Genomic DNA, 25,050 nt, shown 5'->3' with positions numbered 1-25,050 from the left:
ACCTATAAAATTCTAACCAAATTAGACAGGAAAAGTGTTCCCAATGATGGGAGAGTCCAGAACCAGGTGTCACAATCTAAACTATTTAAGATTAAGATAAGGAGAAATTTTACCCAGAGTGGTGAGCCTGTGAAATTTGCTATAAAAGAAATCTGTTGAAGCAAACACTAGCTCTGAAAACTAATGCTTCCAAATAAAGTTTTTGGACCATGACCTGATGTTGTGTGATTTTTAACTTTGTACGCCCAGTCCGACACCAGCACCACCAAATCGAAGCAAAAATACTAGATGATTTCAAGAAGGGGTTGGAGCTAAAAGGATCAAAGAATATGAGGGAGAAGTGGGAGCAGTTTACTGATCAGCCATGATCCTAATGATTAGTGTTGAAAGCTCAAAGAGCCAATGGTCTAGTTTCTTATGCTCCTATTTTCTAAATTTCTATGACTATTCATGATTATTCAGTCTCTCAAAGTATAGATATATCTTGTCTCTCAACATTTTTTCCAATGAATTTCCCACCACCAAAATCTTGAAGAACATGAAAAAGTAATCTCTTTGTGGAGGTCATTTGGGCAAAGTAGGTTCATGAGTTGTTCACAGGCTAGCAGAATCAGATGACTCAAAAATGGAGGCCATGATAGCGGAATGTGCAAGCAAACTTAGAGAGAAAAAACAGTTTTTAAAAAATAACTGGGTAATGAACGTACTGGTCATACTGGCTCACTGTTCTGAGGTATACAAAACAAATCTGACCAGCCTTTTTTCACAAGTTTTACTGTTTTTTCCTGCTGGGAATCTAAGGGAATGTATTATAACTGGCTAAATGTGAAGATGTGGAACAAGAACCAAGCACCATGGATTGGCAGCAAGGGGTATGAGATTAGAAAACAAGAAAACGCGGTTCCAGTATTGACTCAGGAGATGTACTTTGTGAGGAAAAGGTTGTACACAGAAGAGCAGATATCTAGCAGAAATTCTGAAAGGAGTAGTCCAGAGAGATCTCATGGTGAAGAAAGAGGCCATAGCCAGGCAAGGCATAGGTAGCTTGGGTAATGGAGAGCCTTTTCAGATAAAGGATAAAAGTAGAAAAATCTATGATCAAGTAGTGTTTGTGGTTACTATTACAATGGAAGATAGCATAGTAAAAGAGGCTAAATTAAGAATTACAGAACTGGAAAGAATTCATGTATATTCAGAAGCTAATGATCGTGGTGAACTTGCTCCGTCACAGTATAGATCTGGAATGGAAATAGTCCTACGAGATGGAACTTAGCAAGCCAAATTGGTATCTAAACACTTTGAGGAATGTTTGTGGAAAACAGACTCTCATACAGCTGGGAAAGTAATCTTGAAAATAATTTCAGCCATTATAATAATCTTTCCTTGGAAGTGTGACCTGCTTGAAAGGTATATATTCTTATAACCCCCTAAGGAAGCACTAGGAATAAAGAGGAAGCTCTGGAAATTATATAAAAGTGTTTATGGAGTAAATTATGTTTCAGAGTATGGTATTTTTCAGTAAGGGCAGATAAAGAAGGCAAATGAGCGCAAGTGAGTATGCAGATGCTGGAGATTAGAGTCAAGAGTGTGGTTCTGCAAAAGCACAGCAGGTCAGGCTGCATCCAACGAGCAGGAAAATCGATGTTTCGGGCATAAGGTATTCAGCGGGAATGAGGCTGGGAGCCTCGGGAGTGGAGGAATAAATGAGAGGGGGCTGGGGCTGGGGGGAAGATAACTGAGAGTGCAGTAGGTGGATGAAGGTGGGGCGAAGGGTGATAGGTCGGAGGGCAAGTTAGAGCGGATAGGTGAGAAGGTAGATGGACAGATGGGACGAGTCATGAGGATGGTGCTGAGCTGGAAGGTTGGAACTAGGGTAAGGTGGGGGAGAGGAAGTGAGGAAACTAGTGAAAAGAAGGCAAATGGTGTGTTGGCCTTCATTGCCTTCAGGAGCACAGATATGTTGTTACAGTTAAACTGGGCCTTGGTGAGGCCACACCTAGAATATTGTATAACTCCAGAATCTAGAATATTGTGTGCTGAGTGCAGCAAAGATTTACCAGACTGATTTCAGGGATGGTGGAACTGATGTATGAGGAGAGATTAATTGGGTTAGGATTGTTTTCGCTGGAGTTCGGACGAATTGGGGGTGGGGGGGTGGTTGAATCTCATAGAGATTTATAAAATTCTAACACGACTAGACAGGGTAAATGCAGGGAGGATGTTCCCTATGGTGGGTGTGTTCAGAACCAGGGGTCACAGTCTGAGGATTTGAGGTAGACCATTTAGAACAGAGATGAGGAAACAGTTCTTCGTCCAAAGAGTGGTGAGACTGTAGAATTCATTACTTGTGGAAGTAGTTGATCGCAAAACATTGAATGTATGCAAGAGGCAGAAATTATCAATATATTGGTAATTGATTCAGAAACATGGCTGATTTAGTTGTAGAGGATAAAGAAAAACAGAACATGGGTAATTTGGTGGTGGAAGTAACCTTTCTATGATATAGAAATAATTCCACAGAGGCTGCTATCCCATCACCAAGTCACCCTGTATTTATCCATGGAAAGTCCTTCAATCTGGCACTGCATTGTCAGAATCAGCACGCACTGCATCTTTTTATCTGTCAACCAGGGTTCCCTGATTGGACCAGATTAACAGCCACAATCAGGGAACTCATTCTCTGTGAGGATCAGCTGGCTGACTACATTTCACCCCTTGAGTCCGAGGACGTAGACCCATCCTTTCTCTTAGAGAGCATCCTGGAGCCTTTTAGCACTAGATCAGGTTCTTGCCCAATACAGGTGGCATGTATTGCCCAGGAGTTTAACTCTTGTACGAGGACTGCCTCGATAGAAATTCAATCTCTTCTTCTGTCAACAAAGTTGGCCTTGTGGGTTCATCCGTCATGTCCATCTCGGAATCAGAAGTCTTGTCAACACTTAATGGAGAGGGTGAACCCACAGGTTCTGGCAGTGTTTCTGACTGTTCTGAAGAGCAGGGCATATTTTGCTCCCATATTGTTTGTGAGTTTGCAGCTTGCATATGGGTCCATGTGCTTGTTCAGGACCATCACACATGCCTCTTACCCATGCAGGGCCATTTCTGTAGTTCTTACATTAAACTTATCTCACTCGCGTCACAACTTGAGTAACTCCACAGAGGCCAGTATCCCATCACCAAGTCATCCTTTATTTATCCGTCGAAAATCCTTGGCTCTGACGCAACCTCATCAGAGACAGCACCCAGAGAGTCAGAACTCCCCATACGCCTCTTTTCATCTGTCAGCCAGGGGTCATTGATTGGACCAGAGTAACAGCCCAGTCAGGGAACTCATATTGGCTGACTTCATTATAATCACAATATCTCCCTTTCCGTCATGTTTGGTGTCATTGAATTGTCCCAATGGCATGTATATTGGTAACTGATTCAAAAACATGGCTGATTTAGTTGTAGAGGATAAAGAAAAACAGAACATGGGTAATTTGGTGGTAGAAGTAACCTTTCTATGATGCTTAAAAGCATATCTGAATTTAAAAAAAGGAAGAAAAGAGCTGAGTTTATTCCTAGTAGGAAATTGGTTCCTGCACAGTGAAAGAGTCCAGAAGGAAAGGTGAAAACTAATGTTGGTACTATACTATAAATTTACAATAAACTTGTGTAAATCTCTGAAAGTTGATTATTGCCTAATTCATCATTTGGATATAGGTATATAATACATCACAAGGAACATTGACATTACTGCCCATTACAGAGCGCACACACAAGAGAGGCTTGAATGTACAAACTTTATGCTAAAGGAGAGGTATATGCCCAGTCTCCTAATTTTAAACACCACTATGGCCTCTGTGCATTTTTGATACAAACAACCCACAGTGACAGAGCACAGCAAATCGCAGAACCTCTCCTTGCACTGTATCCAAAATGTGTCATTGTCTCTTGTTCTCTCCTGTTCTATCCTCTTTGTGATTGTGAATGGGTTCTGCCAGTCAGTTAGATACAATATGTTGGCATCCTAGATTTCCTCAAACAGGATGTGGAAGCTCACATCATTGAAATGGGGCACTAGTCTTGCACTTAGCCCAATTGGCATTGCAATGTTGCAATGATGAAATTAATCTTGGGCAGGTAAGGCTTTGATTTGTCTCAAACAGAGCATATATTTGTTTACACACACAAATCATGCCTCCAACTGTGAATATCCTGGGCAATAGTAAATTACATGCCATAACCTGAGAGATGGGTGAAATGTAGTATGTGCATGTGGTGTTTATCAGTTGACCCCGAGGAATTATATTCTCAGCGATTGATGTTGCTGTTCTTTAATAGTGTATCATGTGCCAGTTGATAACAAAGAAAATAGATGGCAGTAACCTCTATATTTTCCTATGGAAGGCCAACAGGGCCCATCTTTTCCATAGTTAGCAACCTGTTAGACAACTATTAGTGCTCACCTGATTCTGGCTTAAAGTCACATCTTAGGGCCAGCAGCATATTAATCAACATCCTGCCTCACAGCAGGAATACTTTATAGGTTGGTCTTTTATAATAATATGTTTTTGTGCATGGCCTGCCACCTCACCTCTATTATTCTCAGAGTTGGCAGACCCATGTCTATCCAATCTAATACCACCCTGAAGCAAAAGTCAGACCATTCAGGACAACCTCTCCCATGTAAGGTTTTGAAGTGAGAAATTTCCAAATTCTATGCACTTGGCTTGGGAGTGAGAATCTGGATCTATGTATCTCTTGCATCTGAAGATTAATCTTTTATACTATGAAATGTAAATTTATAGCAGCTTAAATTATACAATCACTCAACTGCCACAGAAGCAGAAGTTAAAGATTAGCTTCTCATATCGCTTACATAGTAAACTTAGAGGTCGTCCATCAGGATTGGAAAAGTGCACCACTCCGCTTTTTAAGAAGGACATAAGACAAAAACAAGGGAATTACAGATCAATGAGCCTAACTTTGCGGTGGGGAAATTATTGGAGTCTATAATCAAGGACAGAAAAAAAATTCAGTTAATCAGAGAGTTCCAGCATAGATTAATGATGGTTAGATCATGTCTAACAAATCCCATTGAATTTTTTTGAAGATATGACCAAGATAGTGGACTGGGGAATGTCTATCAATGTTGTTCAAATAAACTTCCAGAAGGCATTTCATAAAGTTCAAAATAAGAGGTGATTAACTAAGGTAGAAGCCCCTGTAATTGAGGACAAATTACTGACATGGCTGGGAAACTAGGTGACCAGCAACTGAATTTAGGGATAATAGGTACGCTCTCAAATTGGTGGGATATGACTATTGGTGTCCCTCTTGGATCTGTGTTAGGGACTCCGTTATTCACATTATGAATGAGTTGGATACAGATATAGAAATGTAAATAGATGGAATAGGAATGCAGTCATTTTAAACCAGTAAAAATTTCAACATTTTCAATGATTTCCACTGATGCTAAATTCACATTATCTGCCCATCCACTCTACAATGACTTTAAAGTGAAGTGAACCAATAATTTTAACAATTTTAAATCAATAATAGCTACCTTAAATCTAATGTTTTTGTGTTTGTGAATTATCTGAATGTCAAATATTTGTCTAAATTGCCCACCAAAATCCAGCAGTAATTGTGAGAAAACAGTAGAGGGAACAAATTTGTCATTGTAGAAAATATGAATGAAGAACCTATGGTTTCCACTTCCATCCTTCTTGCAGATTATCTGCCCCTCCAAACTACAATGACTTTAATGAAACTGAAGTGTATCACCATTTGAATCAATAATAGTTACCTCAAATCTAATGCTTTCGGGTTTGTGAATGATCTGAATGTTGAATATTTGTCTAAATTGTACACTGAAATCTGGCAGTAATTGTGAGATAACAGTAGAGGAAACAAATTTGTCATTGTAGAAAATACGAATGAAGAACTTATGGTTTTCCACTTCCATCCTTCTTTGCAATTCAGCCCTAAAATAATATATATAAGAACAAAAGCAGTTAGTGGAATAATAATTATTTGCACAATAATTGAAACTTTTCATCACCCATAAATACTTAGCTTGAACATGCTTTGTTATTAGTGTTAACATCAAGTTAAATGTTATGAGCATAAGTATTTCGATCTGGCATGAAATTAAAGAAATGCACTTAGCATGTAATTATCACAGAATCCCTTTGTTTGAGCTTCCTGACCTCTATTTAGATCGAAAAGTGCGGTGCTGGAAAAATGCAGCAGATTAGGCAGCATCTGAGGAGCAGAAGAGTCGATGTTTCAGGCACAAGCCCTTCATGTCCCTTTCCAGTGCCATACTTTTCGACTCTGATTCTCCAGCATCTGCAGTACTCACTTTCTCTCGCCTTTATTTAGGTGATTTATTATCTGCTTACATCGTGAAGTAGAAACCATGCAGATTTTGTTATGTCCTTACATTGACCTGATTAATGCATTGGACCAAGCAGTTGAACATTACTGGCGACCTCAGAACTCAACAGGAAACCCAGCACTATTGTGCTGATGGTAGTACAAATAGAAGATTTAACTGGCCCAGATTTTTTGGCAGCCAGACAGTCCCAATGCCAGCATAAATAGGAGTTGTGCATGGGGATCCTGCAGGATTCACATTGTACTACACACCAAAGGAATTGCCCAGGAATTGATAGCTTTGTTGGGTAATGCCTCCATTTAAATCAGAGACTTCTGAGTGTGGTGATGTGATTAAATAAAATATTTAGTCAGAGAAGTTTGACTATTAAATACATAGTTTGTGTATCTTACAATTTATAAAACTGACCTCATACTTACCTCATACAATCCGTACCATACCTATCCCAAACAAGTTATACACAACAGACTCTAAACCAAGACTTGCCCAGGGCCCAACCCAACCCAACCCAACATACCATCTTCACTGTTGAACCCAACCTGATACACCCCACCCCAAGCCACTGGACCTGACCTTCTTTTCCCTCCTATCCACTCCTACTCCTCTACCAACCTGACCCAATCTGACCTGACATCCCCACCAGAATGTAACACAACCAGTTGACTATTTCAAACTCAACTTCCACCCTACCTGGCATTAGCAAGACCCAATTTCTCCCATCCATGCCAGAGTATCCTAAACACTAATTTCTTGAACCAATATACTCTGATTAGTAACCATCCTACCCCTTCAGAATTGACATTTAAGTGACATAGCACCTTCCTCTTATCCAGCTGGCACCCTACATACTTGCACCCTATTCCTATTAACCTGGCATCTCTTCATATTTTCCAGCACCACACTTTTCAATCCTACACATCTGTCTTGGTCAGAGACATATTGAGAAAATTCTGAAGGAGAAAATTAATCTCCACTTGGATAGACAAGGTTTGATCAGGAAGGTCAGAATGGCTTTGTCAGAGGGAAGTCATAAGTTTGATTGAATTTTTCAAGAAAGTAAGCAGGTGTTTTGATGAAGGTTATATAGTTGGTGTAGTTTAAATGGATTCCAGTGAAGCCTTTGACAAGGTCCCACATGTGAGTCCGATAAAGGAGGCAAAAGCTCATGAGATTCAGGCAAATTGGATCCAAAAACGGCTTAGTGGTAGCAGATAGAGAGTAGTGGCACAAGACTGTCTGTCTGACTAGGGCCCAAATATCCAGTGGCAAATCACAAGGATCTGTTCTGAGTCCCTTATTGTTCATGATATATATAAACGATATAGAAGTAAATGTGGGAGAGATGATAAGCACGTTTGCAGATGACACAAATATTAGCCCAGTGGTTGATAGTGAAGAACAGATTTGTCAGATAGGCAGATCATTGGCAGATAGAATTTAACTCTGAAAAATGTGAAGTGCTACACTTTGGAAGAAATAATAAGAGAAAGGAGTACTCAATGAATTGTAGGATACTAAAAAGCCTAGAGGAACAGAGGGATTGAGTGCTCGTTCATAGATCCTCTTAGGACAGGTTAATAGGTACCTAAGAAACAAATGGGATATTTGCTTTTATCAGTTGTGGTTTTGATTATAAGAATGGGGAGGTTATGTTAGATTTGTACAAAACTTAATATTCCAGCAGTGACCTAACTATGTGCAGTTCACGTCACTGCACTTTAGAATAGATATGATTACACTGGAAGAGATGCAAAAGAGGATGGTGCTGGGAATGGAGTATTTTAGATATAAAGAGAGGCTCAGGTTATTTTCTTTAGAGCACAGAATGATGAGAGGGGATCTGATCGTGTTGTATAAGCTTACGAGGGGCATATACAGGGTAAATATAAAGCAGCTGTTCCCCTTAGTTGAAGAGTCAATACAGGGAGTCAAAATTTTAAAGTGAAAGGCAGAAGATCCTTTCTCTCAGAGTAGTGAAAACCTGGAATGCACTGCCTAGGATGGTAGTTGATGCAGGAAACCTCACAACCTTTAAAAAAAATACTTGGATGAGCACTTGAAATGTCATAACATTCAAGGCTGTGAGGGAAAACTCCAAAATGAGACGAGTGTAGATTTAGAGTAGTTTGGTCAATGCAGACCCAAAGAGCCTGCTCTATTCTTTATGATTCAATGATTCTACTCCTGGAATCCTCCTCTTCCTGAGCTGGTACTCTACTCCCTATTCATCTGATATCCCACTCCTGGTACCCTATCTCCTTCTCTTGTTAGACAGCATCCTACTTAGCTGACATCTTACTTATCCTCACTACCAATCTGGCACCTGACACTCCCAGTACCCTGACCACACATATCTTATGTACTTACCCTTTGACAGCAGCTGTCAAAGTGACTGACATAATTTTTACATTTCAGAACACAGCAGTTGACTGCTGTAGAAGTGGGCATGTGACTTGCCTTTCTTTGACAGTTCTGCACTACAAAAGAACTGTCAGAATGGAAGTACACCTCCATATTTCTGAAGGACACTGGAGTAGAATTTCATCCTAGAAATGCAGAGCTCCTTTCATGCAAGAACAAAAAAGGGCAGAGTGGCAATCAGTATGAGATTGCTACTCCTCAAAGATCTGGCCCATCCAGCACTGCTACTTCCATCAAGGTTAATGTGGTTCTTGTTGTCACAACAAAGAAGACAAAATAAGCCATTTTTGAGATAAGGTTACAGGCTTCATATAAATCAATGAACAACATTGTAATAAATTCTCTAAGGTTCTGCATGATCAGCAGAAAAAGTTACTTAGTTTTGTAAACTACCACAAACAGACCCAGGAGAAAGATGGTTGAAGTATCAGATCCTGTGGCCTTATAAGGATTTAATGAGATTTGTCCAGTCATAGTCAGGAGGAACAAGAATCATGGGAATAGGCTTTACTGCTAGTGCTTTTAAGAAACTCTTGGAAAGTGGAGGAAATTGTCTGACAACAGTCATTCAAAGTTACCACCTGCTGAAGCAGAGATATGGAAACCCACTGAAAATTGTAACATCTCTGGACTATTTTCTATAAAGGCTGTAATTCCTTAGAGAGTGCAATATATGCTAAGTATACGAGAGGAAAGTCACTTTAGGTAGTTTAAAATAAAAATTGCCTAATAAGTGATAATAGTGCTTTAGTCAACTTTTAAACTAATTTGTTACAGAAAAGTTTTAAAACACAAATCTTAATGTCATTCTTTAAGGTAGCAACTGGGACTTCAAATCTCTTTTTAGAAGTTATTGGTCTTTATGAAGAACATAACAAAATTGTAAGCTCTCTGCAGCCTTCTGAATCTATGAGTTGAAATAAGTGCATTTAGAGATTCTAAAAGTTAAAATGTCTTTTAACGATTGCTGATTTTGTTCCTCAAGAGAGGATGTACCTTTGAATGTTTTGCAACAGATAACAAAACTAATTTGAAGAAAATAGAAAACTTAGAAATAGAGTTCAAAGTATACTCCACGAAAGCAGAAGTAATTGAGATAATGGCTCCTAATAATCCAGATAAAACAGAGTGGGTGACTTGGATTCAGTTGCAAATGAAGCAGTTTGAAATATGAAAAAACAAAAAAACTTGAATCTGAAATAGAAAAGAAAAAGAGCAATAAAGGGAAATGTGAAAACGTGAATTTGAATTCTGAAGGGAAGAGAGAGCAGAAGAAAGTGAATTTTGAATTTTAAACAGAAAGGAAATTTAAACTGGACATTAAAAAAAAAGCTTTGACTGTGTGGCAAAGAAGAAACAGGGATTTGTTTATGAATCAGGGTTAACTCCTAGCTTTTATTTTTCAAGGAATATTTTCTCCATTGAGGCAGATATAATTTAATTTTGCACAAGGGTGTCTGTCACAATTAAAGGAAAACTGAAGTGAATGATAGCAGGCTCCTTTTGTGTATTATTGTTGCAAATCAAATCAGGGAAAATGGAACATACAAACTAGATGGGAGTTCCAAGGTCACAGAGGGGCTTGGAACCTTAATCATGGAAGTGAAAAAATGGAAGGGTAAGATGTTTCAAAGGCCATGCTCAGAAAGGATTGGGAGTATGTGACTAAGTAGCTTAAGCCCTACAGCTTGGATCTGGGAGCCTGTTTCATGTGCCACAAGAAGTTCAATAACTTTAAGCAAAATGAAAGAACCTTCACATGATATTTCTTCCACAGCAAACTACCAGTCTCTCATGCTGCTTAATGCCACACAGCATTCATCCATTCGTAACTCCTAGCACTCAGAACACAGGCCTAACATCCAAATATTCTACTTCACCCTCAAACATGCACCAAAGCTAACTGCCTCATACCTATCTTGCATTGCTTCTAGCGATTTAGCTACGCAATCATAGTGCAGCACAGTTACTGACTTTGATATGATAAATTAAAAATTAGCTCCTAAAGAAAGGTTCATGACCAAAAACATTACCCATTCTCTTTCCATAGTTGCTGTTAGACTTGCAAAGTTCCTGCAGCATTTTCTGGTTTTATTCAATATTTTTATGAATCCGTAGCATTTTGCTTTGTGGCTCAGTGGTGTTACTACTGACAGGATTGGTTTTGTTCTGGAGTGTGTGGCTGTTAGACTAGGTGCTAAATCATGATTTAGTAAGGGTGAAAGGCATGCCAGAAGCATCACTGGGCAAGTTGAAAAATTAAGAGTTGTGGTGCAGTAGTAGCATCTCTACCTAATAATCAGAAGCTCTGGATTCACATTCCACCTCAATACTTGTTGGCGTCAGAGGTACATCATAACATGGTAAGCAGTTTTGATTATTAATCTGTCAATGCTTCCAATATGCAAGCTGCAGGCAACATGAGTGGAAGAATTTCCTTGTCTGCCAAGACCTTATAGTAACTCTAGCACAACAGCTTAACCATGTTAAAAGACTTGTCATAAGCAAATATCATCCTGTTTCCAAGGGACTGCAAATTACTTGTAATTTGGTTGCCTAGTCATTTAAATAATGTGCAGCAGCCTCTAGTCCTGGGAATTGCCTTCTCCTGTCTCATTATCCTTAATGTCCCTGCATCTATGGGAGATATATGATCAAGAACACTCATTTGGGAAAATTTCAGAATGCTGAGGCAATGAAAGGAAGTAATGACTTGATATAGCAATTCTCTACTGCATTTACTCTCAGTTGAATTTTACTTATTCACACAGATATGAACATTAGCCCTATTGACATTTAGCATTTACTATGGAGTGCAAACTTTTTAAACTAGTTTTCTCTTTACCAGCTTATATACAAATTGCTTACATTTTAAATGTTAACAACAAATATACTACATAAATCGAACAGTGAAGGCAACTGTGTATTAATTGAAAATGCATAGTTGCAACTAATACCCAGAGCATTGAGAGATTGGTGTCACATCCACAGTCAGTAATAGTTTAGGAATCAAAATAGGCTTAATCTGTTGCTTCTGAATCCATGAGCTTCTTTTTCTTGCCATATCTTCCATTTTCTCTCTATCAGTTGGCGTAGAAAGTACCGGTGGCTTTCCTATGTCATCATCAGTATCTTCACTAACTGATTCATCTCCTTCTGTAAGTTTTCTTCTTTTGACATTCTGGTAATATTAAAAAGATAAGCTGGGGTTTACTTTGTCATCTAAATAGAAATTTAAATCTTTCATTATCAGGTTTGTAGTGGATGAACATATCAGACACTGAAGAAACACTAAAACAAACATAATGCTATAAACTTAGGTTAAAGATTATAAACTTTCCAGTTTGCTTTCCTACAGCAAGTGTTTCAGGCATATGAAACGAGAACACAAATTGTGAAAAACTGGCTCTCATAATGAGGTGTACAAAGATAAAACTGAAATAATGCAAACTACATCCTGTCAATAGATTTTTAATATATATAAATATAATGCAAAATGATGAGCTGAATATTATAACTTTATTGAAACCATATTGACACAAACTTTCTTGTTAATAATATTATTACCTTGTCACAGACATACAAGCAGATGAAAAGATTGTAGTCAAAGAGCTATACCACCAAGGCACAGCCAGATGGCATTTCAGTCTGTGTATTTGTTTTATCCTAACTATGTAATCCAGTGAATTATGTAATTTGCACAATAAGCCCCTGGTATCATTTCAGAAGGATCCAGTATTCTGTGTGAGAGTTATGAATACACATTGGCAATATGTATTTGCTTCAAACAAATGTTTATGCAGGAACAGACTTGAATTTCCAGTATCTAAATTTTTAAAAGTCACTGGGATATCAGAACTCTTTGCCTGTAGAATCAATGCAGTCTGCATGTAGAGGTGTGTCTTGGAATTTAGGTTAGCAAATTTCTCTTCTTCAGCCTTTTGAAAATTGTCATAATACCTTCACGTTGAAGTGAGGCTTCCACAACTATCCAGAAAGATTGAGTTGAATCCCATATATCCCATATAAGGCAGTGTTACAAAGCAGAGGTTGACACCCCCTCAGAGAACTAAACCGAATCACCCAAAGAGGAGACCTCACCCTATAATCTGTAAAAGGCGTTTGAAAAGTGGTGAAACCTGCTTTTAGCAACTTTGAGTGGTTAAGTAAAATAAATTTCTGCCACTCACTTCAAAATCGAGAAGTAAATATTTATTTAGCTAAACTTAATAGTGAATAAATGAACTATTCATAAACCAAATAAATCCCTTCTAACTACTAACAATTCCCAAATAAAACAAAATCCTAATGGTATACTTTTCTAATAAATACACTTCCCACTCATATAACAAAAATAGAATTTAGTCTCTCAAAATTATAGCAAGGTTGTCTTCCAGAATGTTCTGTGTTTTCTCCGTCGATTCTTTGTCAGAAATGTCTTTTCCTTCATTCATTCCATTGTTATTTAGATGGTGCTTTCCCTAAGACATAGCTGAGGCTCTGAGAGCTAACGATTCTCTCTTGAGAGCTGAGGGCCATTAGCTCCTGTGGATGGCAGCTTGCTCTGGGATCTTTGTCCAACTGCCCCTTTTATATCTATGATGACATCAATATTTCTTACAACAGGATTGGTCCTATGTTATCAAAGCCATCAGAGTTAAATTTAATAGGCTTTTGGTATCTGGTTCAAATTGATTGGCTAAATTCAAAAGATTGTTTTCTTGGTAAAAACTGCTGCTTGGCATGCTAACTGTATGCCTTTCAAAATAAATGTTTCAATTCAGTTACTCTTGCAAACCCCCAAGCTGCTGCTCACAGACATCCATTTCAAATCTATAAGCACAGAAAAAATACAATTCTTTAAAGGAACCACACAATGTTTTCAACTCTAGCATGTTACAATTTTACAAACACCAAATTCTAACTTCCTGCCCCCAATCTACAATTACTCTACCTAGTTTCACAACAGGCAGAAGTATTTGGTAACGATAGAACAAAAGCATGTCAGCTGAGGGAGTACTGAGTGAGTCACTCAGGGAAGCAGGAAATGGAGGAAGGAGATGAACTCTTAACAATGATATCAGCAGTGTCAACTTCCAGTTCCTGTGATGTGAGTGCACAAGGATGATATCAGCAGCATGACTTCTTGTTGACTTGCTGTCTGCCTTATGGTTGCTTCAGTCAACATGTTTGACCACATGTATAATGCTAGATATGCCATTGCCATGCTAAAGCACACATTGAACTAAAAAAAATCTAATTTAGACATCAGTCCACTACAAAGTTGTGTTTAATATTCTGTTGTGGATAATATTATCCTACCTGCAGGAAGCTAAAATAAGAATTCCTTGAACAAAAAGACACTGAGAATAAACACAATATAATGGTTTTCTGTCTATGTATACATACTAATTGTGTATATCATTAATTCTATTTATCCTTAATTTAAGGATATAATTACATACCTGTTTGTTTTGCAAATTTTTCAATTTTTCATTATATGTCTCCATTTCTTTCCAAAACTGTTGTTGAAGTTGTTGTTCAAGTCCAATTACTTCCGCAATGTATTCCACTTCACATTGCTTTCCAAATGCTTCATAATTCACTTCCAACCTGTTGCAAAAAAGTTCTTCATTGAAAATAATTAAACAATATTAAATTATTTAAATTGTACACAGTAATTTTTGCATTCCAGAAATCTGCTGTTCAGGAATATCAATAATGTCAATTATCTGGAAATTGTTTGAACAGGTCCAAGAAACTCATGATATTATTTTTAAAATGGTCCTTTGGGAACAGAAACAGAAGATAAACCATTGGGATAAATAAAATAACTTTTTTATGACTGCATTTTCATTTCTTAGGCTGCAATACTATGGAAAGCTAAGGAAGTGATTGCTAGGTCATTTACTGACAAATTTGTATCATCAATAGCCACAGACGAGGTGTCAGTTGACTACAGGTTGGTTAACATTGTGTCACTGTTTAAGAAGGGTGGTAAGGAAAAGCCAGGGAAGTATAGACCAGTGAGTCTCACATTGGTGGTGGGAAAATGGTTGGATGGAATCCTGAGGGACAGGATTTACATGTATTTTGAAAAGCAAGATCTGATTAGAGATAGTCAACATGGCTTCTTGCATGGGAACTCATGTCTCACTGACTTGATTGAGTTTTTTGAAGAATTAACAAAAAGGATTGAAAAGGCAGAGCAGTGGACATTATCTAAAAGGATTTCAGTAAGGCATTCAACAAGGTTCCTCATGGGAGATTAGTTAGCAAGGTTAGATCTCACAAAATACAGGGAGAGCTGGCCATTTGGATACAGAACTGGCTCAAAGGTAAAAGACAGAAGGTGGTGTTGGAGGGTTGTTTTTCAGACTGGAGGCCTCTGACCAGCAGTATGCCACAAAGATCGTTGCTGCATCCACTGCTTTTCGTCATTTATATTAATGATTTGTATGTGAGCATAGGCGGTATTCAAAGTTTGTGAGAAGATTTGTAGCTCGGGTGCTCGTTGTTGTGGTTCTGTTCGGCGAGCTGGGAATTTGTGTTGCAGATGTTTCGTCCCCTGTCTAGGTGACATCCTCAGTGCTTGGGAGCCTCCTGTGAAGCCTGTTCATGGATGCGGATTGTTAGCTGTCTTCCTGTTTGTCCTATGTAGTGTTTTGTGCAGTCCTTGCATGGGATTTTGTACACTATATTGGTTTTGCTCATGCTGGGTATTAGGTCCTTCATTCTGGTGAGTTGTTGTCCGAGAGTGGTTGTTGGTTTGTGTGCTGTTATGGGTCCTAGTGGTCGCAGTAGTCTGGCTGTCAGTTCAGAAATGCTCTTGATATATAATGGTGTGGCTAGCCCTTTGGGTTGCGGCATGTCCTCGTTCCGGCTTCACAGGAGGCTCCCAAGCACTGAGGATGTCACCTGGACAGGGGACGAAACATTTGCAACACAAATTCCCAGCTTGGCGAACAGAACCACAACATAGGAGGTATGGTCAGCAAGTTTGCAGATGACACCAAAATTGGTGGTGTAGTGGACAGTGAAGAAGGTTACCTCAGAGTACAATGGGACCTTGATCAGATGGGCCAGTGGGCTGAGGAGTGAGAGATGGATATTAATTTAGATAAATGTGAGGTGTTGTATTTTGGAAAGGCAAATCAGGTCAGGACTTTTACACTTAATGGGAAGGTCCTGGGGAGTGTTGCTGAACAAAGAGACCTTGGAGTGCAGGTTCATAGTTCCTTGAAAGAGAAGTCACAGGTAGCCAGGATAGTGAAGGCGGCATTGGTATGTTTTCCTTTATTGGTCAGAGCATTGAGTATAGGAATTGAGAGGTCATGTTGCAGTTGTACAGAACATTGGTGAGGCTACTTTTGGAATACTGCATTCAATCCTGGTTGTCCTGCTGTAGAAAACTTGAAAGCATTCAGAAAAGATTTACAATGATATTGCCAGGGTTGAAGGCTCTGAGCTATAAAGAGAGGTTGAATAGGCTGGGGCTGTTTCCCTTGGAGGGTTGGAACTGAAGGGTGACCTTAGAAGTTTATAAAATCATTAGGGGCAAGGTAAATGGACAAGGCAAGGTCTTTTTCCTGGTGCAGAAAAGTCCAGGTCTAGAGGGTATAGGTTTAAGGTGAGAAGGGAAAGATCTAAGAGACAACATTTTCAAGTAGAGGGTGGTGTGTGTATGGAATGAGCAGTCAGAGGAAGTGGTGGAGGCTGATACAATTGCAACATTTAAAAGGCATCTGAATGGGTATATGAATGTGAAGGGTTTAGAAGGATATGGGCCAAATCCTGCAAACCAGACTAGATTTATTTAAGATATCCAGTCAGCATGGACAAGTTGGACAGAAGGGTCTGTTTCCATGCTGTACGGCTTTGTGACTCTAGGTAAATATTTATTTAAGTAAAGAAATATTTGGGGAATAACTGTTCATTGGCACATTTCCTATGGCAATCCACTGACCAGAGTTATTCTGCCTTTCTAAAATTAAAAGAAGTGCTTTAGGGATACCTAATCCTTGATTCATTCTCCATTAAAATATCCCCAAACAATTCAAGACCACTTGCCAAGCGATGAACATCCTTTTCACTATCCAGTATAATTTGTTGTTCCTTTTGAAATTTGACATTCTTGTGTCTGTCCTAATGGATGCAACACAAGCACTCATGAAAAGTGATACCCATTCACACCACAAATCTCAAACACTGCTTAATTCACCACACCTACCATTACTCATAAACCAAAAAATCAATCAATTTCAAATCATAGCAAACCTTCATACTTTGCCTCAGCCTCACATATTGCTAAAAAGGAAATCATGTGGTGAGGTGGCATCAATCCTAATTCTTAGCCAAACCTCTAGATTCAAGTCCCACTTCAGGGATTCATAGTCATGGAAGATGTCTCACAATACAGCAAAATAGTTTGATTATCAATCTGCAAAGCATTACATTACATCAATGGCAGTAGTGAGAGTGGGAAGTTCCTGGTCAGCCAAAGCCATATAGACTATGGCGCACCAGCCTACCCATGCTGAAAGACTACATGTGCAAGATCTTACCATGATCAAACAGCATTCTCACTCTCGGGACTACCACATGTGTGCACACATATTGCTTTAAGTCTTACATCTACATTTCATATTCTGGACACATTTACAGCCACAGCACACAAACACATTGAATCACACTGACTGTCATATTTCCTTCTCTCCAGGAGAGCAATGTGGTACATTATCAGAAACAACAATACATAACTGTCAAGGATCAGGGTAATTGTAAGTACTTGCACCTCATGGAAGAGATTGTGTCTGCCACGTCTGGAGAGAATATGACCAATGTCTTGATCACAGACTAAAAACAGAGATGATAGCATGTTTGAACTTCAACTGTTTTTTTTCAAACTCCATTTACCCTTCAACATATAATCTTTTCTGATTTAATGTCAGATTGGTCAAGAATGAAGCTCACTGAAAACTGTCCAGGCAGGGACAGTTGAAAATAATTGAATGAGCAAGAAGGTAACAGAGTTAACAGCCATTACCAACTGCATTCTCTTCTGTACAGGGCCTCTGCACTCCATTTGCATCTTGTTCCTCCTTTGCCTCTACCAAAAGTATTTCAAAAAATTTCCAATATCATTATGGGTGGCACAGTGGTTAGCACTGCTACCTCACAGTGCTATGAGACCTGGGTTCAATTCCTGCCTCAGGCAACTCTCTGTGTGGAGTTTGCACATTCTCCCTGTGTCTGCATGGGTTTCCTCCAGGTGCTCTGGTTTTCTCCAAAAATGTGCATGTCAGGTGAATTGGCCATGCTAAATTGCCCATAATGTTAAATGAAGGGGTAAATGTAGGAGAATGGGTCTGGGTGGGTTACACTTTGGCAGGTCGGTGTGGACTTGTTGGCCAGTGTTTCAACACTGTAGGGAATCTAATCTAATTCAGTTCTGAAAAGGTCATAATGAGCTCAAAACATTAACTCTGTTTCTCTCCACAAATGCTGTCAGACCTACTGAATTTCTCCAGCTTTTTTTCTATGTTTGTTTCAGATTTTACTTTTATTCAAATATATAATTCACAGCACTTCTTGGTCAGGTATCCCCACTTTGAAGAAGTTCAGTTCTTCTCTCTGACAGGATTTACATCTTAAACTTTCAGCTTCTTCACTCTCATTGATTTCTAACGTTCTCCAGTGTTTGATTAAGTGCTTACTAAAACACACTTTCACAATCACATCATCTTTCTCAGTGACTGCCCCTGGCTCAATCTACCCTGCACAGATTTGAACTGAAGTTCCATCCTTTTTGTTTCAAACCCAACCAGGTAGTACCAAGACATACAATGCTCCTCCGACAGCAGTTCCCACCACATCCTGAGATTCAGATTAGGTGCCATGCACCACCACATGTATTTTTTCAATTCCTCTCCCTCAATCAATACACTATTTCAAGGCCACCCTGGTCCCTAATTCCACTTCATTCTTCGTCTCATTGAATGCTTTAAAATAAACCTTTTCTCTTTAAGATATCAAGGAACGCAAGCTTCAAAAACTCATGGGTTTGTTTGCAATAAATTGCTATAGCTCAGAGATTTTACAGAGATTGGAAATAAAAGATAACTTTGAAAGACCATCAGCAAAAAGCACAGGAAGAATCATGGTATAGTCAATGCCATTAAGAGAATTCACAAGTGAGAACTTGTCCAGCCAGTAAAACAGAGCATCAGGAGGATCAAGAGGGAGAACATTGAGCTGAAGCAGCAGCTCAGAAGGTTAAAAACAGACCTAATAGCCTTTAAGTCTCTAAGCATAAGCTGAGGAGTAGGATGAGTTCTTCTTAGGGAATATATGAGGCTCACTACAAGATTTCAACAGCCTTTGTTTTGGAGACTCCCAAGACACATTCTGGAATGCTGATATCATGGTTACTGGCAAGAAACTTAACTTTAAATTGGATACCATGGCAGTATAGCCCTTCTTTTTGATGCAAAACTGTGGTTGAGACCAAGAATTTTCCAAACATTTTTCCTACATGAAGGAGGCTTCAGTGCTTTGACACAAATTCATGAACATTGAATCTTTGGGCAGAGTGAAAAGTACCACACCTCTGTTAGCAAAGGTCTATTGTATGCAGCAGAACTGTAAAATAATCTGCAAAGAGCAACATTATTTGGTTCTTTCAGAGCAAAAACCCATCAAGGTGGAGCTGAAAAATTCACTAACATCCTTTAGGGAAGAAAACTGCCATCCTTACTTAGTCTGGTGTACATGTGACTCCAGACCCACAGTAAATAGGGATGGGAAAAGAATGCTGGACTAGCCAGCGACATCCTCATCCCCTGAATGAATAAAAAAATTTGCGAGCAACAAGTGAAAAGCTAACCACTGAAGACGATGCGCTTAAGTCAAAATTGGAACAAGCTAATATTGAATGTTCGGAAATGATTAATCTGCATTAATAGCAGCTGAAATCGACAACTGATATTCATCAGCAAGCCATGAAATGACTTAGTTTTTTTTCTCAGTGAATTAGCAGAAGCACAAACTACAGATATCTAGAGCTCAGGAACATATTAAAGAGAAATTTAAGGCTAAATATTAAATGGAGCTCAAACATATTTTGATTTGACAAGAGTTAGAGAAACTTAACTCCCTAAAAAAGACTATTAAACTAGAAGACCAGTTGCTGGCAGCCACACAATACCATCAAGTCTTGATACCAAGAAGGCAGAGACTACAGAAGATTTCCACAAAACCTGTACGAAGACAGTCTGTAGATTGCAATACTGACACAAACGTCCAGGAGGGCTTTATTTCCTTCATCTTCAAATTCCTTACATTGGTGATAATAGTTCATTACTACTTCCTGATGGTGTTCGTGACATGTTATTGTTTGCAGAGAAACAACCTCAAGTAGACGCAAGATGAGAGTGAAATAGCTCTATAGAAGCCAGTATCCCAAGATCCCCACTCCCTTCATTTACACATGGAGAATTTATGAGACAGATCCAGTTCCCTCAAAGCCAGCTCTAAGAATAACACCATCTCTGACACCCCTGTTTGTATCTGTCAGCCAGGGCTCACTGATTGGACCAGATTAACAGCTCCAATCAGAGTACTCACATTCTATCAATTTCACCTGGCTGACCTCATTCCAATCACTACATTTTTTCCCCTCTGAGACTTAGGACATAGGCTGGTTCTTTCTTTGCAGCTTCTCCTGGGCTGTTTCAGCACCAGTTCATGTTCCTCCAACTCTGCCTTTGATTCGGGCAGTATTTATAGACAATAGACAGTAGGTGCAGGAGTAGGCTATTCTGCCTTTGAGCCTGCATCACTATTCAATATGATCATGGCTGACCATCCTTAAACAGTATCCTCTTCCTGCCTTATCTCCATAACCCTTGATTCCACTAACCTTGAGAGCTCTATCCAACTCTTTCTAAATAAAGCCAGAGACTGGGCCTCCACTGCCCTCTGGGGCAGAGCATTCCACACAGCCATCACTCTCTGGGTGAAGAAATTTTTCCTCATCTCTGTCCTAAATGGTCTACCCCATATTTTTAAGCTGTGTCCTCTGGTTCAGCACTCACCCATCAGCAATTCCTGCCTCCAGAGTGTCCAATCCTTTAATAATCTTAAATGACTCAATCAGATCCCCTCTCAGTCTTCTAAACTCAAGGGTATACAAGCCCAGTCGCTCCAGTCTTTCAGCATAAGGTAGTCCCGCAATTCCAGGAATTGACTTCATGAACCTACGCTGCACTCCCTCAATAGCCAAAATGTCTTTCCTCAAATTTGGAGACCAGAACCGTACACAGTACCCCAGGTGCAGTCTCACCAGGGCCGTGTAAAGCTGCAGAAGAACCTCTTCGCTTCTATACTCAATCCCTCTTGTTAAGAAAGCCAGCATGCTATTAGTCTTCTTCACTACCTGCTGTACCTGCATGCTTACCTTCATTGACTGGTGCACAAGAACACCCAGATCTCTTTGTACTGTCCCTTTACCTAAATTGATTCCATTTAGGTAGTAATCTGCCTTCCTGTTCTTGCCACCAAAGTGGATAACCATACATTTATTCACATTAAATTGCACCTGCCATGCATCTGACCACTCACCTAACCTGTCCAGGTCACCCTGTAATCTCCTAATATCCTCCTCACATTTCACCCTGCCACCCTGCTTAGTATTATCAGCAAATTTGCTAATGTTATTACTAATACCATCTTCTATATCATTAATATATATTGTAAAAAGCTGCGGTCCCAGCACTGATCCCTGTGGTACCCCACTGGTCACTGCCTGCCATTCTGAAATGGAGCCGTTTATCATTCCTCTTTGTTTCCTATCAGCCAACCAACTTTCAATCCAAGTTAGTACTTTGCCCCCAATACCATGCACCCTAATTTTGCTCACTAACCTCCTATGTGGGACTTTAGCAAAAGCTTTCTGAAAATCCAGGTACACTACATCTATTAGATCTCCCTCGTCCATCTTCAGAGTTACATCCTCAAAAAATTCCAGAAGATTAGTCAAGCATGATTTCCCCTTCATAAATCCATGCTGACTCTGACCTATCCTGTTATTACTATCCGGATGTGTCGTAATTTCATCCTTTATAATAGACTCCAGCATCTTTCCCACCATGAGGTCAGACTAACTGGTCTATAATTTCCTGCTTTCTCTCTCCCACCTTTCTTAAAAAGTGGTACAACATCAGCCACCCTCCAATCTGCAGGAACTGATCCCGAATCTATCAAACTCTGGAAAATAATCACCAACGCATCCACGATTTCTCAAGCCACCTCCTTCAGTACCCTGGGATGTAGACCATCAGGCCCCATGGACTTATCAACCTTCAGACCTAAACAGTCTCTCCAACACCAATTCCTGGCAAATATAAACTCCCTTAAGTGCAGGTCCTTCAGCCACTGTTACCTCAGGGAGATTGCTTGTGTCTTCCCCAGTGAACATAGATCTGAAGTAACAATTCAATTCTTCTGCCATTTCTTTGTTCCCCGTAATATATTTCCCTGTTTCTGTCTTCAAGGGCCCAATTTAACATACAGTAGCTCACCTCTTGCCCCTGGAATACCTCAGAAGAAATTCATCCTTGTCTTCAGGTGGCAAAGGCATTAAGGAAGCAACATCTGCAGTGTCCATCTCAGATTCTGAGGTATATTCATTGCTTGATGGAGAGGTAGAACCCACAGGTTCTGGAAATTTCAGAAAGGCAGTCAAGGAACTGTATGCATTTTGCTCCCACCTTGTTTCGATTATACATTTTTCATACGGTGCATGTGTTTGATCAGGACTGTCGCACTTACCTGGACTTCATAAATTACCAGACCTGACCTCAAGTCGACCGTGCTTCTTACCATTCAGGGCCATTCTTGTGATTTACATACAAAACTTTGTCCCCTGAAGTGAACTGTCTTGCTTAGCAGAGCCTTGTGTCCAGCATTCGAGTTCCTGATTCCATTTCACTCTCCCCTCAGCAGCGCCCCATACCAAATCCACACACCCCCCACAAACACCACCACCACCACGGCCCCCCCAAACACTACCAACACCACCCCCACCCCACCCCCAAATCTCCAGGAAGATCAGATTTAACATGGTGCGGGAGTCTTCTCCCCAATAGTAATTCTGCTGGAGCTATCCCTACAGTTACATGAGGTGAGGTCCTATAATCAAATATGAACCAGACAATTTGGTATCTAGGGTAACTATAGGCTATACCTTTAAGCCTCCCTTGAAAGCTTGGACTTCTCTTTCTGCCAGACAACTCTATGTTAGATAATATGGAGCTAGGAGAAAGTGAGGACGGCAGATGCTGGAGATCAGAGCTGAAAATGTGTTGCTGGAAAAGCGCAGCAGGTCAGGCAGCATCCAAGGAACAGGAATCCTGAAGACGGGCTTATGCCCAAAACGTCGAATCTCCTGTTCCTTGGATGCTGCCTGACCTGCTGCGCTTTTCCAGCAACATAATATGGAGCTACCCATGTATGATGAATACCATTCAACTTTAGGAAATATTCAGATTTCATGCTGGTAAACCTTAGCTCATTATCTGTGGCCAACACCTCTGGCAGTCCATGTTTTGGAAAAGATGGGCATGTTTTTTCTATCATCGTCCCCATGTTTGACAAATGGCTTCGCCAGCCATTTTGAATGGGCATCCACAAAGACTAAGAACATTGAGCCCACGAAAGGACCTTCATAGTTGATGCATAACTGAGTCCAAGGTTTACCCAGCCATTCCCACAAATGTGGGAAAGCTGCTGGCGCTAACTTTTGCCCTTGATTGTAGTCAGGCCCTGTCCCACCAATGCTGCTGTGTCTGCATTCAGTCCTGGCCACCAGACATCATTTCTTGCCAACATCTTCATTTTGGAAACCGCTGGATGACTGTGGTGGTGTTCAGCCAGTATCTGGCAAGAATCTTTTGCTGCCCATAATAACATGCCATCCTCTACTGTGATGTGGTTTCTCCAGGTCTGAAAAAGGTTTCAATTCTGGTTATGAGCGCCTTTTGGCTTCCCCACTGACTACCAGCTGTTTCAATTTTGCCAGGACTGGATCTTTCTACATCCAAAGTCTGATATTGTCAGCTGTAATTGGAATTGTGTCCAGAAATTTAAAATCATCATGAATTCTTCCAGTAGAGGTATCACTGGTGTGTATCTGCCAGCAGGAGGCTGTTTAATGCATCTCCATTTGTTATTTGTCCTCCCAAACGGTATTCCAACTTGAAAATATATGCGCTTAGTATTAAAGCCCAGCACTGAATTCAGCCTGAAGCTAAGGGCAGTGCTGCTTTGACTTCTAAGTAGACTGAGCAGGCGTTTGTGGTCTGTTATTATTACATATATACATCTTTACAAGGTATTGTTGGAACTTCCAGATTTCAAACAAGGCTGCCAAACCTTTCTTTTCTACCTGGCCTTATTTACGGTCTGCATTAGTCAAAGTCCTGGATGTATATGCTATTGGGTGTTCCTCTCTATTGGGCTACCCATGAGTAATATTATTCAAGTGCCATACAGGAAGGCATTGCATGTCAATACCATATCTCACTTGGGATCACACACTAGAGGATAACAGCTGTTTCATCACTTTCCTAAAAGCAATTTTGCACAATCATTTCCAAGCTGACCCTTTTTTAAAAGTTGACACAAAGGTACCAGGATGGAGGCCAGGTTACATATGAACTAACTCAAGGAAAGACCTAAACTCCAGTACATACACAGGAGCCAGGAAACTTTTGAGTGGCATGGTGGCTCAGTGGTTAGCACTGCTGCCTTACAATACCAGGGTCCCAGGTTCAATTCCAGCCTCAGGCAAACTGTGTGGAGTTTGCACATTTTCCCATGTCTGTATGGGTTTCCTCCCACAGTCCAAAGACGTGCATGTCAGATGGATGGGCCATGCTAAATTGCCCATAGTGTTAGGTGCATTAGTCAGAGGGAAACAGGTCTGGATGGTTACTCTTTGGAGGGTCAGTGTAGACTTGTTGGGCCGAAGGGCCTGTTTCCACACTGTAGGGAATCTAATCATGATCCTCAACCTTATTTTCCAACAGGTGTCGCCCAGTCTCGACTCTGTAGCCCAAGTAATGGACAGTGAATAAGATTACCTCAGATTAACAACAGGATCTTGATGGGCCAATGGGCAGAGAAGTGGCCGATGGAGTTTTAATTTAAATAAATGTGAGGTGCTGCATTTTGGGAAAGTA

The 25,050-nt window shown here is 40.0% G+C and overlaps 1 protein-coding gene across 1 annotated transcript in view; it reads right to left on the bottom strand.

Moving 5' to 3' along the window:
• The window catches only part of LOC132826136 (protein CC2D2B-like), a 247,723-nt gene that overhangs the window by 127,876 nt on the left and 94,797 nt on the right, over window positions 1-25,050 (bottom strand). The window contains exons 15-17 of the mRNA XM_060841783.1: window positions 14,275-14,422; window positions 11,767-11,990; window positions 5,795-5,972 (exon numbers count right to left, since the gene is read on the bottom strand). Of these exons, the coding sequence (XP_060697766.1) occupies window positions 5,795-5,972; window positions 11,767-11,990; window positions 14,275-14,422 (550 nt within the window). The remainder of the gene's footprint in view (window positions 1-5,794; window positions 5,973-11,766; window positions 11,991-14,274; window positions 14,423-25,050) is intronic.

This window comes from Hemiscyllium ocellatum, chromosome 22 (genome assembly GCF_020745735.1).
Source record: "Hemiscyllium ocellatum isolate sHemOce1 chromosome 22, sHemOce1.pat.X.cur, whole genome shotgun sequence".
NCBI lineage: Eukaryota > Metazoa > Chordata > Chondrichthyes > Orectolobiformes > Hemiscylliidae > Hemiscyllium > Hemiscyllium ocellatum.
This window is presented reverse-complemented; position numbering and strand designations above follow the sequence as displayed.